This window comes from Camelina sativa, chromosome 17, assembly GCF_000633955.1.
Source record: "Camelina sativa cultivar DH55 chromosome 17, Cs, whole genome shotgun sequence".
Taxonomy (NCBI): Eukaryota; Viridiplantae; Streptophyta; class Magnoliopsida; order Brassicales; family Brassicaceae; genus Camelina; species Camelina sativa.
In genome coordinates this window covers 1,465,330-1,479,548 of record NC_025701.1, presented here as the reverse complement: position 1 = coordinate 1,479,548, position 14,219 = coordinate 1,465,330, and the positions used below count along the sequence as shown (strand labels likewise).

Sequence of the window (14,219 nt, the reverse complement as noted above, 5' to 3'; positions counted from 1 at the left end):
TTCAGTTGTGCTGAGACGGGGACGATAGGAGCACCATCAGCAACAGTGTTCTGTGACATGACGTGTAGAAAATTTGGGAACAAGGTTAACCCCTGCCCTTAGCTTAACCAACTGATGAAATGATGACAACAAACACTACAGAGATAAGAAAATCGAACCATTATGAATTTCTGGATTGCCTCGTGCTGATTAATGGCAACGTTCTCTTGAATAAGATCAATCTTGTTCTGAAGGATTATGATATGCTTAAGTTGCATAATCTCAACGGCAGCAAGATGTTCAGACGTTTGTGGTTGCGGACAGGTCTCATTTGCAGCGATTAAGAGTAGTGCCCCATCCATGATGGCTGCTCCATTGAGCATGGTTGCCATGAGAATATCATGTCCCTGACGAATAGAACAATGAATACATTCAACAAGAATGAATTAGAGAAAAGAAAAGCAACGAATACTTCTCCATCAACCCTCACTCTTAAACCCTCCACCCAACTGAATGAGAGACCCAAAAGCATGCAGGAGGGGTGGAACAACATCAATAATACACACAGCTCATTGACACCGGAAATGCTTATACTATCAATTGAAGAATGATGGTAACTGTTAAAATCATCATACCGGGCAATCCACGAATGACACATGCCTCAACAGTTTCATCTTGGAGTTCTCAAATCCGGGGACATCACAATTTGGGGTGTCTTCCTTTCCACTTCCGTAGGCCCTAAAACAACAGAAAAATTGTTAGACTCCGACAGAAAGCTCATAGTAGAAGAAGAAGATAGAAAAAAACTGTTGCAAGGAAGGACTCACTTGTAGCACATTGGTCTAGGGCATTTCTCATCCTCACATTTGTAGATCTTGGCATTTGCATATCCAAGCTTAATGGTAATGTTACGCTCCAATTCATTCTTAAAACGAACAGTCTGCACAAGAGAAGGAAATCACACAAATGATGTTAGTGAGTCCAATGGATGAGCCTCTGGTGACTAAAATATATAGCATAGATTCAAATTAATACTTGTGCTAATTGAACTGTGAAAAGGGGGAAAGCATAGTTATCATATACCTGAACACCAGAAATAGCTTTCACAACAGTGGACTTTCCATGAGCGACATGCCCAATGGTCCCTGATATATAACACTATCATCTTTAGCTTTTTATGCATGGTTAGTAATTATATCTGACATCAACTAATGTAAAAGACCAAGGAGCAAGAGTGGAATGTCAAACGAAACTCAATAAAATTACCTATATTTATAGTAGCCTGGCGAGAAATGACTTCAGGAGACAAAGGATGTAGCGTAGTTACATCCAATTTTTTAAGATCTTGCTCAGCCAAACCCTTGTTCCTAGACATTATTGAAAGTTTGAAGGTTCTTCTTCTCCTGCTTCCAAACCGGGAATCAATCAGAACCTTAATCAGAATCACTCAATTTTAAAAAAAACTACTCAATATCACAAAAAATGTTACGCAGGGTTTCTACATCAACGAGATTAGGGTTTCTACACCAGCCTGACCAATTCGAAACAAAAATTTCATACCCAGGGTTTCAGTTACCTAAGTTCGATACAAAATCTATTACGATTAGATCCCAGAACTAATCTAAGTGAAGTTTCAACGATAGAAATGGGAAAAAATTAGGTTTTATCAAATCTTGACTTCATTTCTCCTAAGACGATGTAATTCGAGATCGAAACGAACCTGAGTTATGCGAAAGATCAACGACCGGGGGAAATCGAAGAAGGAGATAACAGAGTGAGAAAGCGGCGCTGCTTGAAGATGAAGACGAAGAAGAAGAAGAGAATATGGTGCGCTAAGGTTTTTTTTATCCAAGTCTCTCTCGAAAGGGTTTGGTTTTTCTCGTAACCCTTTTTTTTTATTCTTTTTTTCTTACAAATATAGATATTTATAAAAATGCCCCCACTATGAAATTATATTTACTAATTAATTAATCAAATTTGTAATTCTTTAACTTTAGGAGCATTTTGATTTTTATATCAATTACATCCACAATTTTTAGTTTTACCCTATAAACTTTCATTTTTCTTTTGTAAATTTGTAATTACTTCTGTCAAATTACAATTTACAAGTATGGAATATTTTCTAATAGAATGACAGTTTTACTATTACATTTATATAAAGAAGAAAAATATCGAAAATACTAGTTACTGCAAAGAAGTAGAGAGACAAGTTTATAAAAGTGAAATTACATTAATTCTGTACAGAAAATTAAGGATCTTTCATCACGCAGTCACTAAATTGGACATAATAAGAGCTTTGGGGAAAGAATTAACAAAACAAATACTATAACGTATAATGTTGGGTCTAAAAACGAAGAAAACTTTTGTAATGGGGTCAAAATAATAAAAGAATGAATTGGTGAGAGAATCACAAGAGGTATTTGCAAGAAACAACCCCCACAACAAGTAAAACTTTACACTTTTGTAATCTTCTTTCCTTTTGGTTCAAGAAGGCACCTCTCTCCACCTCAGACTAAAAAAAACAGAGGAAGAGCTTTTAGAATCTGAGCTTCTCTATTCCAAGGAACTAGTGCAAGAATACAAAGTCTGGATTTTCCAGAAGCTCTTTAGCCGGTTTTACACTCGCAAAGTCTTTTTCGTGCATCGAATTGGATATTTCGTCGATTGAGAAGGGTATGCTGCAGCAAAGACAGAAAGATCATCCCGTTACAGTTTTTTACTTTTTACTTTTTACTGATACTTAAAAGCTTATCAAATCTCGCGACAGAGTTACCTGGAATTATCATCCAACAAGAAGGAATTGCTGTCTGCATCGTTGGATTCCTCTGTCATGAGCGCACGCATGCTCGATATTACCTGTGATAGAGGTTTCACACTTTGCTCAGCATCTAATAAAAGGGGTTGAAATTGACCGTAAAAATTATATTTATCTTTTTCAGTTAGATATACCTCTTGAGACACACTTCGGGTGTTATAGCAGTCGTCCCAGTATAATGTGCATATCCGGTAAAGTTGTTGGACACTAAGGATCTGGAATAAATTGAATCAAGAAAACGATTGAATAACGAGTCTAAGCCAGTAAAGTATCCTCAAAACATGTTTCTAGATACTAAGAAGGAGCTTTACCGGGCAAAGATCATGTACTATATCATCATATGACACTCTGTACTTTTGGTGGATAACCTGAAGAGGAACGAGGAGAAGAGAGCTATTAGTATGGTTTTAAGGGAAGTCAGTTGAGACTAAGAATAACTATATAACCCATACAGATCGACATAAGATTGTGTACAAGAATGTTTGGTTTCAGTAATCTAACGAAAGCAGTAACCAAGGTTTGAGTCTTTCAGATATTGGACTATATCAGTAGTCTAATCAGTACAAATTACAAATTAGTCTAATAAATAGATTGTCACGAGAGACTATTCAGTCTTATCACAGAACAAACCAAAATAAAACACAATTATCAGCAGTTAATCAGTTTCTTTGGAAGCATAGTAAAACATACCAGGAACCCAACAGCTTGTCTGATGTGTTTCAGTTCTTCCCAAGATGGCCCAGCATACTGCAAAGTCAAAGAATGATTTTAAATGATATAATGAGACGAAAGAAAGTTTCTATAATTAGGAAAACTTTGAGAAAGTTTATATACCTCATTGACTTGGCCGCACCACAACTCTAGCTCTGCAAGCCCAGACTTTACAAATTCTCCATTGCTGAATGTACAGCACTCTTTACGCAGTAGAAGGCTGTTTGAAGAAGATGTTATGAGAGAAAAATGTAAGAAAACTGTGGACTATGGTGTAGCCTTCAGAAGAAAATTGGGCAATAAAAAAGTGCGTAGAAACCGTTAGATGTAACTTTCAAGTATAATTTACCTGTTAAACAGTTGCACATTGATGAACGAGAAAGTTTGAGTGTGTAACTTTTGGATGAGTACCAAGGGAACCTGTAAACCATCAAACATATGAGAATTTAAGGAGTTGAAAACAGATCAATGTCATGGTAGTTTTACTATTTCCTTACATAGTTTTCTTTCATTATGGCAAGAAGCGAATTGAGACCATCAATAATGCTCTGCCAGTGAATAGCAGGGGAATCTTTTCCAACAGACCTACCAGATCTTTGCATCCCTCCTTTTGAAATTCTCGGTGCCTGAAAGCCAGTGGCCACAGCCTTAGGAAACAACATAAAGACAGGAAAAAAAAATAGAGACGTCAATGAAACCTGAATGCACAGAGATATTAAAGCTGAGAGCTCTTTCTTCAAGTTATCCCTAATCATCCCAAATATTTTCTCCACATATGCTGCAAGCTGTTGCTTGAAAAGCAGAGCCGGATATTTTGCCTCCACTGGGCGGATAACCGCAAGAGCAGCAGCTTCAGCCGCAGCAGCAAGGTTTGGTGAAGAGCGGAAACTCTGGTTAACGATAAGGGAAAGAATAGTTAACATTCTTGACATTGGAAGTAAAACATTCGACAAAACTAACATAGAAGTTTATATACCAAGGCCATTCTTCCAAACAAGGAAGTCGTGATGGGTGGCTTCTTGCTTGCAGTTGTTCCCGTGCCACCAGTTTTAAGACTTTTTTGAAGTAAAAACAGTAGTGCTGATATGTTTGTCAACCAATATGCCAAATGAGCATTGTCATCTTCATTCTGAAAAGATAAAATTTCAGTAGAGCAGTTAAAACTTCCAATTTTAGTAAGTTAAAATCAGGTTTGTACTCCTCTCCCCAATATGATTAGTGTACGACAAAAAGGATATAAGAGAAGTAGAGAATATATAACATTATATAGATAATGTCAAATTAGAAAGCCAACAGTTAGTTGAATCCTATCTCAAGAAGATGGCGAATAAGTCACGCAAATAAGTATTTCTATACCTAGGGATTAGTAACTGACAGAGACAGTTTACAAAAAGTTGTTAAAACATACGCAAGAATCCTCATTTGAGACATATCAGTATCTTCATAATGCCAAAAAATGCAGATTAATTTACCTCAATCGCGGAACCAATCATCTCAATAAGACGATCAAACGCACTAGTCTTTTCTGATTCAAAGCACTTCCAGTGAAGAAGACACTTGTATATTGTAAATGCAGCAATAGGTTTCCCATTACTGAAACCAATGTTTTCCTTGACACATTTAATGAGAGTATCAACATTCTCCTGCAGAGATAGAGGAAATCAGTTTAATGGAAATACGTAGTAAAACTGTTTGCATATATAGTATAAAGTGATTGGCCCGTACAAGTTGACGTTCTGCAGCAGATCTCGCAGCATTTCCATCAAACTCAGCTTCCTGGAAAAGTATACTCCTCAGATGAATCAACCAATAGAAAATGCAAAAGAAAAAGATATGAGAAATCCAAGAGATCAAGATGTTATTTTGGAAGAACTATCCTACATTGGACTGGTTTTCCAAGTTTGTACGGTGGCCATTTTCCAGATTCTGCAAAGAGGGATCAACAAAAAGTTAAACATCAGGCACAAGTATAAGGTAATCCACAAGACCATATATTTTAGTATCAAAAGAAACATTCTACCTTAATAGTTGCAGTTGGAGGATGCCCTGTTACAGTTTTCGCAGGCGTGTTTAAGATCGTTTGCTGAAGCATAATTTGTTTCTCAGCTTCCATGTCTGAAATCTTCTCTTCAAGCCTGAAAATGAAACATCAGCTAATCGTTTGAACAAGATAAGTATATATTACTACCAGTGCTAAATGAGAAATTCATGCAAAATAGTACCTCTGCATTGCAGTCTTCAACTTCGCTACTTTAGATTCTGCCGCCAACGCTTGCTTTAGTCTATCCTGACTAATCCTGCTTGTCTCCTGAAGTTCCTTTGCTGTTTCATCTATCTTTACCTCAAGAGAACTTACCATCCCCTGCATAAGACAGGCAATATAGAGGAGACCAATACTTTTCAGCAGAATTTTCCAATTGGTGGTTTTATGGATCCCCAGTTAACTATGGTAAGCTACAGATCCACAATCGAGACTCACCTTCAACTTTTCATTTTCATTTGTGAGTTTCTCCATTAATTCCTGGTCAACTACAGGAACCTCCTTAATAATAGGGAGCACCTCAGAAACTTTCTTGGCAGCTTCACGCTCTTTAACAAGCAATGCCTCGGTTTCTTTAAACTTATTTTGTATTTCCTCTAAAGAAGACTCATATTTTGCATTTTCTTGCTTTTTGGCCTCTTCCAGGTCAGTCTGCAGCATTGAGAATGAAAAGAGGGTAATTTAGCAATTTTGATCAAGTGCAGGAAGAGGTAGATTTGACAAGGAAAGAAAAAACTCACCCTCATTCGTTTTTCTAACTGTAATCTCCATGTCAGTTCCTCAACTTGCTTCTCTAGCTTGTTTTTGGCTTCTTGAAGAGCTCCTGTTTCTCGAGCAGCCTGTGAGTCAAATGAATTCTAGAACTGTGTTAATTTTCATATAAAACAATATACTAAGAACTCAACTTCAGAAAATGGTTCATTTCGACCAAGTACTAGGATGATCAGACAAAAAACGGCAAAACTAAACGAAGAAAGAAATCACAACTCACCATCTTAAGGTTTTTGAGTTCTTTCCGCGCAACTTTTCCTCTCCATGCACATTGTGTCGTGATGGCTGCTTTCTTTAGTTTTCTGTAATGCAGCCGAGCCAAGTATACACGACACCGGCTCTGTATTGTAAAATAGGTGTTGTCACGATTAGAACGCCACACAGAGAAAAACCATTAGTCCCGTTGTTATTCGACGGTTTTCTTGCTAGTATTCAGTCTAGTGATGTGTAGTAGTGTTACATGAGCAGTCAAATTTCATAGCACCATACTTCAGTAATTTTATAACATCATACCTGGATTAATGTTGCAGCTTTAGTCTGCCTTCTGAAACTTAGTTCCTTTCGGGAAACCATACCACGCATACCCGCTTGAATTGAAATAGTAGCAGAAAATAGCTCAGTGTAAGCTTTCCTAGCCAGAAACTTACGCAAGTCTCTCTGGATTTTTAAAGCAGCAGATTCCCTACGCATGCCTTCGTATATACTTCTAGCAAGATAACCTGAAAAGATTGTGACCCAAAAGTTAGTTTTAGAAGTAAACTGAAAAACAAAGACAAATAAGAAGAAGATGACAGTCTACAGTCTTAAGAGAGTAGTAATTACCTCTGCAAACTGCCTGGATCTGTGTAGCAGAGATACGCAGCTGGATAAAAGCTTTCTGCGCAAGATAAGATCGCACTTTTCTTTGGATAATGCTCGCCGATCTTCCCAAGATTTCAGTTCGCCGAGTATCCAAGTCTGCCATTTGTCCGGCCCTAAGAAAAACCTTTGATTTACCAATCTACAAAAAATAAACCTTTCCAATTTCAGGTAACTCATTATAGAAGCAGACTGAAGAAACTGACAAATAATATTCTGCGGATTAAAGAAATTACCTGATATCCTTCAAGTCCGGCCTTATCAAGAAGCTTCTTGCAAGCAGCTGGTTCATCGGAACTAGAAGAAGATAAACAGAGGATTCAACAAGACAAGTCATTGAAAATGACCTCGCATTCAAAGGATATCCGAGGAGGAAGAAATATCTTACTTCTTGTCCAACACTTGTGGAGCAATGATACCAAATCTGTTCAAGAACTCGTCAAAGTGCTTCCTAGTAGGATAGCCAGCACAACTAATCCGGATTGCCTCCATCACTCCCTGAGGTCAGAACAACACCCAAAAAAAAACATCATCCTTCTGGACTTAATAATTTTGACGAGAAGCTTGATTATTTAACTGAAAAGAGATGTCATTCTCACCCCGCAACGCAATTGCTGTAGAACATTTTGGTTCTCAAAGATTCCAGGCTTCAAAAGGTTATTAGGCTTTATACATCTGATATAATGTGGCTCCGTTGTATTGAGAATCTCAAGCAGAGATACCAATTGTTGCTGCAAATAAACACAAACATGGAATCTGTAACCTTAAAAAAAAAACAGATTAAAACATGCTAATGTGAAAGTGGAGATAAAAATCAGACTCACCTTGAAACGGGTACCGATAGAGGAAAATTTTGATTGTTTGGAATCGTCAGATAATGGTGGGAACAAGTTTGCAACAAACGAACATGTAGAAGCATTTAATAACGCTTGATGCTCTGCAATAACATAATCCTTGTTCTTGTCTAGAAAAAATTCTGTCTGATACGTGACCTGGAACAAGAACCCTCATTGGTTGTTAAACGAGATATTTACAAACCAATTACTGACTATATTGTATAACTTTTCACGTATCATTTGAGCCAATGAATTCAGCGGAGAAGCAAAAGATGCTCACATCACCAGCATAATGACAAATTGTGAAGTCACTGCGAGCCAATTTCGGCTTGGTAAAGCGCTTGTGGTTTTTGTATGTCTGATATAGCTTCTGAGCAAATGTCTCGTGTGTTGATCTAGGAAACATACTGCAAAACGAAAGCATCACTTCAGATACATTTCTTTAGAAAGAAAAAAAGGTTGAAAAATTAATTTGAAAGCAGAACAAATTAGATTGGGTTTCAAACTCACCAAGCTTCATCTAGAAGAGCGATAATCCCTCCGGGTTTCTGAAGGTAAAAATTAAACAAACACCAAGAATGAGAAACTAATAAAACGAGATCCATAACATAAAATTATCAATGACATAACAAGACAGATAGCGATCACAACTATGGTTACTATGGTTGAGAAAAGCATCACTAAGAAAAAACTAAGAGAACAATTTTGGGTGTCTTAGAGGCTTTAAGAGCATCCTAAAACATGTTAGACATTTCAAGGATCACTGTTCATGAATGAAAAAAATAGAGATTATCACAGGATACCTTTTCTATTAGGTCTAAAATATCTTGATTGTCAACAAACTCAATATAGCTCCAGTTGATCTCCTCCTTTTTATACTCCTCTTGCTCCATTTTAAAGACGTGCTGCATAGTATGATGTTAAATAAGTTAGAAAACTACAGAACTCCAGAAATGCAGAAGGCTGAAAATGAAAGAGCTTATTTGATCAGAACCTGATTAAAGTGCTGCTGAAGTTTCTCATTAGTCAAATTGATGCAAAATTGCTCAAAACTGCAAAAAGACAACAGTAAGCAGTGGGGCAAAGAACAACATGGTCATAAATTTTGACGGTAACATAGTGAATACTTTTTTCCCTCCAGATAAGTTTCATCAGTTGTATAATATAATTATCTAACGATAGCCCGTTTCGAATAACATTTTAGAAGGGTAAACTCACAAGCTCAAATAACAATAGGAAATAGAAAAATCTCAACTGTCCACGTTAAAAACAGCACTGCCGCCCTTGACGATGAAACAGATCAGACAAATATAGAACGCTAAGTAAGAGCAAGACATGACAAATTGAAAACTCCATATGTTAAGTCAAACAACCAGAATTTCTAATTTTTGTAGACCTTTTCTTGATAAGAAACCCATCTATGCAATCTGAAAACAATAGGCATACCGGTTAAGCACCTGTTTGTCTTGAAACTCTCGAATCCATAAATATCCAGAACACCAATCAAGTACTTTGAATCAGGATCTTGACCAATTTGAGTATTAATCTTCTCAACGAGCCTACATAGACAGAAACATATTTAGTATAAAACAGCTCTGTTGAAAATACAAATCACACTTATTTTCCCAGTGAAGAGAATTAGCTACTAAGAATGTCTTCGTCAGTTGAGAACAGAGAAACTCACCAGTCAAACAACCTTGAGTACATGATTTTAGCCAAAGCATCTCTGCTAAGAAGAGCAGCTTCTGGATCAAGAGTTTTTGTGATTGTTTCATCACGAGTTACCATGATACGCTTGCATAGAGAATCCTCAAGTGATTTTTCATCACACCTGCAACAAAGATCGTGTGAGTAAGGATGCCGACTCCAGTCACATACAGAAGCAACCCACTTCAGTCTATAAGTCAAGCCATTTACATGAGAAGCTCGGCGGCGGTTCTTAAATGAAACCAAGACTTTTCATCTCTGGGAATTGATGAATCAATCTCTGTTCCTTTAGCAAATTCAATATTCCCCAGATGCAGAATGGAAGCCACAACGCGGAAAATTGCATCCTACAGACATACCGGAAATGTTAAGAAGTTGGTTATCAAGATTTCAGGTTTCACTAAATTCAACAGATGGAGTTACCTGCTCCTCAGTACTGATTCCAACGACATCCATAGCCTTTCTTGTTGCATGATATTCCTCCGCATCATTCATACCATCCAATGCTATACACTTAGACTGATTGAGATAGTGGTATGTCTTGGGATCACCAAGCTTAAACTTCTTAACATCCTGACAGTAGAAATAAGATGTACTTTAGTATGCCGTGATTCAGCAGCTACTTCATTGGTTATTTATAAAGTTAATATTGATCTGGAAACTTACTTCTTCTGGTGCAGCACAAATCATGTAGAAACAATGATAGTTTCTTTCGGGATCAGACACCTGACAAACACGCGATCTTTCCAACAAATAAGTTCTTATAGCAGCTCCAGATATCCTCCCCGATTCGTCAAATTGAATCTCCACGAACTTACCAAATCGACTATTAAATACACAAACAAGAAATTTCAAACCTTTCACATACAACAAAAAATAATAATAATAATAATAACTGAAAGAATGCAAAGCAAAGTACAAGGAAACCTCCTTACCTGGAATTATTGTTCCTAACAGTCTTTGCATTTCCAAAGGCTTCTAAAACAGGATTCGACTGTATGAAAAGTAAATATAAGCAATAAGAAACAGATCAACGCAATAAGCCAATCTAGGACACTAGAATCACTTTTTTAATTACTTACTAAAGTTTCTAATGCAAAATAAACTCTGAATTTGTAATAACTGATAAGGTGAAGATCTGACTGTTCTATAAATATCAAAAGAAAGAATAAGAAAAGAAAAAAAAAAGCATCTTTTCACCTCCAACACTTTCTGCTCAACACTTCTTCCCTCAGCAGCAGCTCTCCCACCCATGTAGGCAAGATATCTCATAAGCAACTTTGTGCTTTCAGTTTTACCAGCACCACTTTCTCCGCTAACCAGGATAGATTGACTAACTCCTTCATTAACCATCTGTCTGCGATAGAATAAACCAAGCAAACAGACCAATTACATCAATGATAACATTAAGAAAAAAAGAAAAAAAAAAAAAAAAGCAAAACATTTTTCAATAAGTATGTGCTAAATTACCTATATGCAGCATCTGCAACGGCAAAAGGATGTGGACTCAGCTCACCGAGGGAAGCGCCTTTATATTCAGCCATCATATGGCTACTATACAGATGCGGAAGTCTTCTAAACGGGTTAACAGCAATCAGTATGCTTCCCGTATATGTCTGAAAGCAAAACGGGATTCAGTAGCTTATCAATTGTGCATTATAAACATATGTAGAGTACATGTGCTTTTAACCACACAAGAAGATCAATCTCAGTGAAGTTACTCACATAAATTTCGTTAATATCATATCTGGATTGTAAATTCTGAAGAACTCCAGGTTCATGTAAATAAGCCAGTCTTGTCATATCTTCCACCCCAGATGCTGGCGCTTCGACATCTTTTGGATATATATTGGAAGCGTTAACAACGACCTGTGTTTTCAAAAAAGAAAAAAGTTTTTCGTAAAAGGTTCTCTTGCTTCCAGAGCCAAACACACAAAGCAGAGGAATATCTTGTATGATTAATAAAAAGAACATCTGAAAAAGGCCATCAGAGTCAAAAGGGCAGGATAATAATAAAGCACATACTTGTTTCCCTGAAGTGCAGAGAACTTTGATCTGGTCACCATTAATCTCAACAACTTCACCATCTAGCCATGCTTCATCGGGGTCCTCCACCCACACATGGGACCCAACAGCAGGATTGAAGGCAGCAACCTGCACACAAAAAAGGGAGATAAAAGGGAATAGTTTCTCCATTAACAGATATATAAACAGGAACTGGTTAAGTTATGTCACTTTGTTTTAAACATGTTTTTAGTAAACAAGAAGAACTTAACATCACTCAAATAACATTGCAACAACAAATTCAAGCTTCCATGACGTTTACAAGATTGCATAGTAAATCAAGAAATTTGCAATTAGCTTCAAAATAGCATTATAGAATCCTACACGTCTAAACGTTTCTGTAAGCACTGGTAGCTAAATGTCAGACAAAGATAGGGACTAAACACCAAAACACTAACAGACATGTCTGGGATTGAAGTCAAAATATCTGCCATGACTCAAAAACAGCACAAAGGAGCATTTTGTAAAGATTGAAAAAAAAATATAATCACAATCGCCAAACTAAAAAAACCATCAATGATGACTCAGATTCAATCAAACGACAAATACACGAAGACAATACAAAATCAAAAAACATAAACCCCTCTCCTTCCATAACGCATTTAAAAATGCAATCAGAAAAGAATATAAAACATTTACCATAATTTGTCTAACGAATTATCAGAAACTCAATGTTCTGTTTTGCTTTCTGTATGGATGGATCTAAAGTTGAGATTCAGAGCAACAACATTGAACTTCTCTTCTTGTTAAAACTAAGCCCTCTCCGATACACCGACAGATACACCGACAATGCGAATGCGATAATGCTTTCAAAACGAGATTCAATCCCCAGAAAAGCAAAAAAAAAAAAAGAAAGGTGAAATCGAAAGGCGTTGTGTTCTGATTCTTGATTTGTTGTAATGTCGATGAAAAAGTTTTCCTTTTATCTGTCAGATTATAAATTTTTTGGTTGTTTGGTTGGGGCTTTCTTCGTGCTTCCCTCTCCCCCTCCTTTACCTCCCCCCACCTTTGGGATTTGTTTTTTTTCTTTTTTAATTTCGGAGAAAAAAAAATAATAATTTACTTTAATTAAAATGACAGCATTCATAACTAGACGTTGAATTCATACACCTTCTTCCCCATACTACCCCTGTCTTTTCTTCTTTATTACGACCTTGTATTTCGGACGCGGAAATAAAAAATACTAATTTTGTCCGATTTCTTACCATATCTAATTTCTTTTTTTTTTTTTTGTAATCAGTAGTAGTAAATTAGTAATAATACAACTCATGTAATAGTTTTAAAATTTTTTATATGCATATATATTTTCAGCTAAAAGAATTGAGAATGTGTTAAGTGTTAACTACTAGTAGCAAAAAGGTACAAAAAAAAATTATGGAAATATTCAAATATCGGATGGAGAAAACCCGAGTAATGAAAAGCACTAAAAAGCATATACCACTGTAGTTAAAGGCTATTCCTTCCTTCGTATGACAATAATATATGGGCTTATTGTAGAAGATGGGCCTTTTCTGTATTCTTTTCAGTGTTGGGTTTTTCTTTGTCGCATCAGATTGGGCTTTAACGTCAAAGTAAAAAAACTAACAACGGTTTTAGAGGCGGCTTAACTTGAAACCTGTGTATATGAAAAACCTATTGTTAAAGTTTTTATTAGTTAGATCAGTAAATTATTAACTTCTTCTAGTCTTCGACCCTGGTGAAGTGGTGATTTAGCAAAAAACAAATTTACTGCGTTGATGGACTATGATTAAGGGTTCGTGAAACAGTATGCTTGTATCATTGTCTAGAAAGATTTTTTTGTGTGTGTCTGCTTAGCTAGATTGCTTACATGATGTACAACCGTACAAGGCATATAATGAAATTACAAATAAATACGGTGTAACCATTTTAACTTTGGTTCATTTGGCTGAAACTTTTGATCTACAACTAGAATCATATACGTTGACCAAGGAAAACTAAGGTAAATCATGTTGTATGTTTCGGACTTTAAGATATAAAACCTCAGAGAACATAAAACATACGGATTCGTATTTATCAATATATCATAGCATATTTTTGAACATCTGAGTACAAGAGAAGATAGACGGAATATCTATATTATTAAAGCAGAAGTACTCTCTCGAGTAAAAATGGACCAAAACTTGGTTTTGGTAGGTTTTTCATTAAAAATGATTAGAGAATCATAAAATTTAATCTAATTAACCTATAGTTTCAATTTCTTTAAATGACGAAAATACCCTCGGTCGATCACTTAAAAAATTGCCGGGTCGGGACGCGGATCCTTACATATCCGACTACAGAAGGAAAAAAACCCGCGGATCTGTTTGTACTCCAAAATAATATTTTTCGGATCCAGTATATTATTTCATTCAAGATTAGTTATTTAAGATCCCAAACAGAGTTATTCGTTATAGGCAAACACTCTGATTTCATTTTC

General features: G+C 36.3%; 2 protein-coding genes across 4 annotated transcripts in view; both read right to left on the bottom strand.

The window, feature by feature from the left end:
• LOC104754543 (eukaryotic translation initiation factor 2 subunit gamma) overlaps positions 1-1,850 on the bottom strand; it is a 3,672-nt gene extending 1,822 nt beyond the window's left edge. The window contains exons 1-6 of one of the 3 annotated variants that reach the window (XM_010476760.2): positions 1,700-1,850; positions 1,246-1,382; positions 1,063-1,124; positions 807-919; positions 615-717; positions 159-386 (exon numbers count right to left, since the gene is read on the bottom strand). In XM_010476760.2, the coding sequence (XP_010475062.1) occupies positions 159-386; positions 615-717; positions 807-919; positions 1,063-1,124; positions 1,246-1,354 (615 nt within the window). In that variant the 5' untranslated portion in view covers positions 1,355-1,382; positions 1,700-1,850. Of the gene's footprint in view, positions 1-158; positions 387-614; positions 718-806; positions 920-1,062; positions 1,125-1,245; positions 1,386-1,699 lie in introns of all 3 variants that reach the window. The other 2 variants (XM_019239708.1, XM_010476758.2) reach the window with 2 other exon arrangements.
• On the bottom strand, positions 2,397-12,809 carry LOC104754542 (myosin-8). The gene is made up of 39 exons (XM_010476757.2): positions 12,422-12,809; positions 11,744-11,872; positions 11,444-11,587; positions 11,189-11,334; positions 10,919-11,075; positions 10,654-10,712; positions 10,385-10,544; positions 10,142-10,291; positions 9,929-10,065; positions 9,696-9,842; positions 9,469-9,570; positions 9,006-9,063; positions 8,815-8,916; positions 8,522-8,559; positions 8,292-8,418; positions 8,000-8,167; positions 7,775-7,906; positions 7,564-7,673; positions 7,412-7,472; positions 7,140-7,317; positions 6,831-7,036; positions 6,538-6,657; positions 6,287-6,385; positions 5,985-6,197; positions 5,728-5,867; positions 5,526-5,640; positions 5,387-5,431; positions 5,231-5,281; positions 4,978-5,148; positions 4,482-4,634; positions 4,204-4,395; positions 4,003-4,131; positions 3,855-3,925; positions 3,629-3,725; positions 3,485-3,541; positions 3,106-3,162; positions 2,929-3,009; positions 2,753-2,835; positions 2,397-2,657 (listed from the first exon to the last, which is right to left on the bottom strand). The coding sequence occupies exons 1-39, from the start codon at positions 12,422-12,424 to the stop codon at positions 2,546-2,548; spliced, it is 4,500 nt and encodes a 1,499-aa protein (XP_010475059.1). The 5' UTR covers positions 12,425-12,809; the 3' UTR covers positions 2,397-2,545.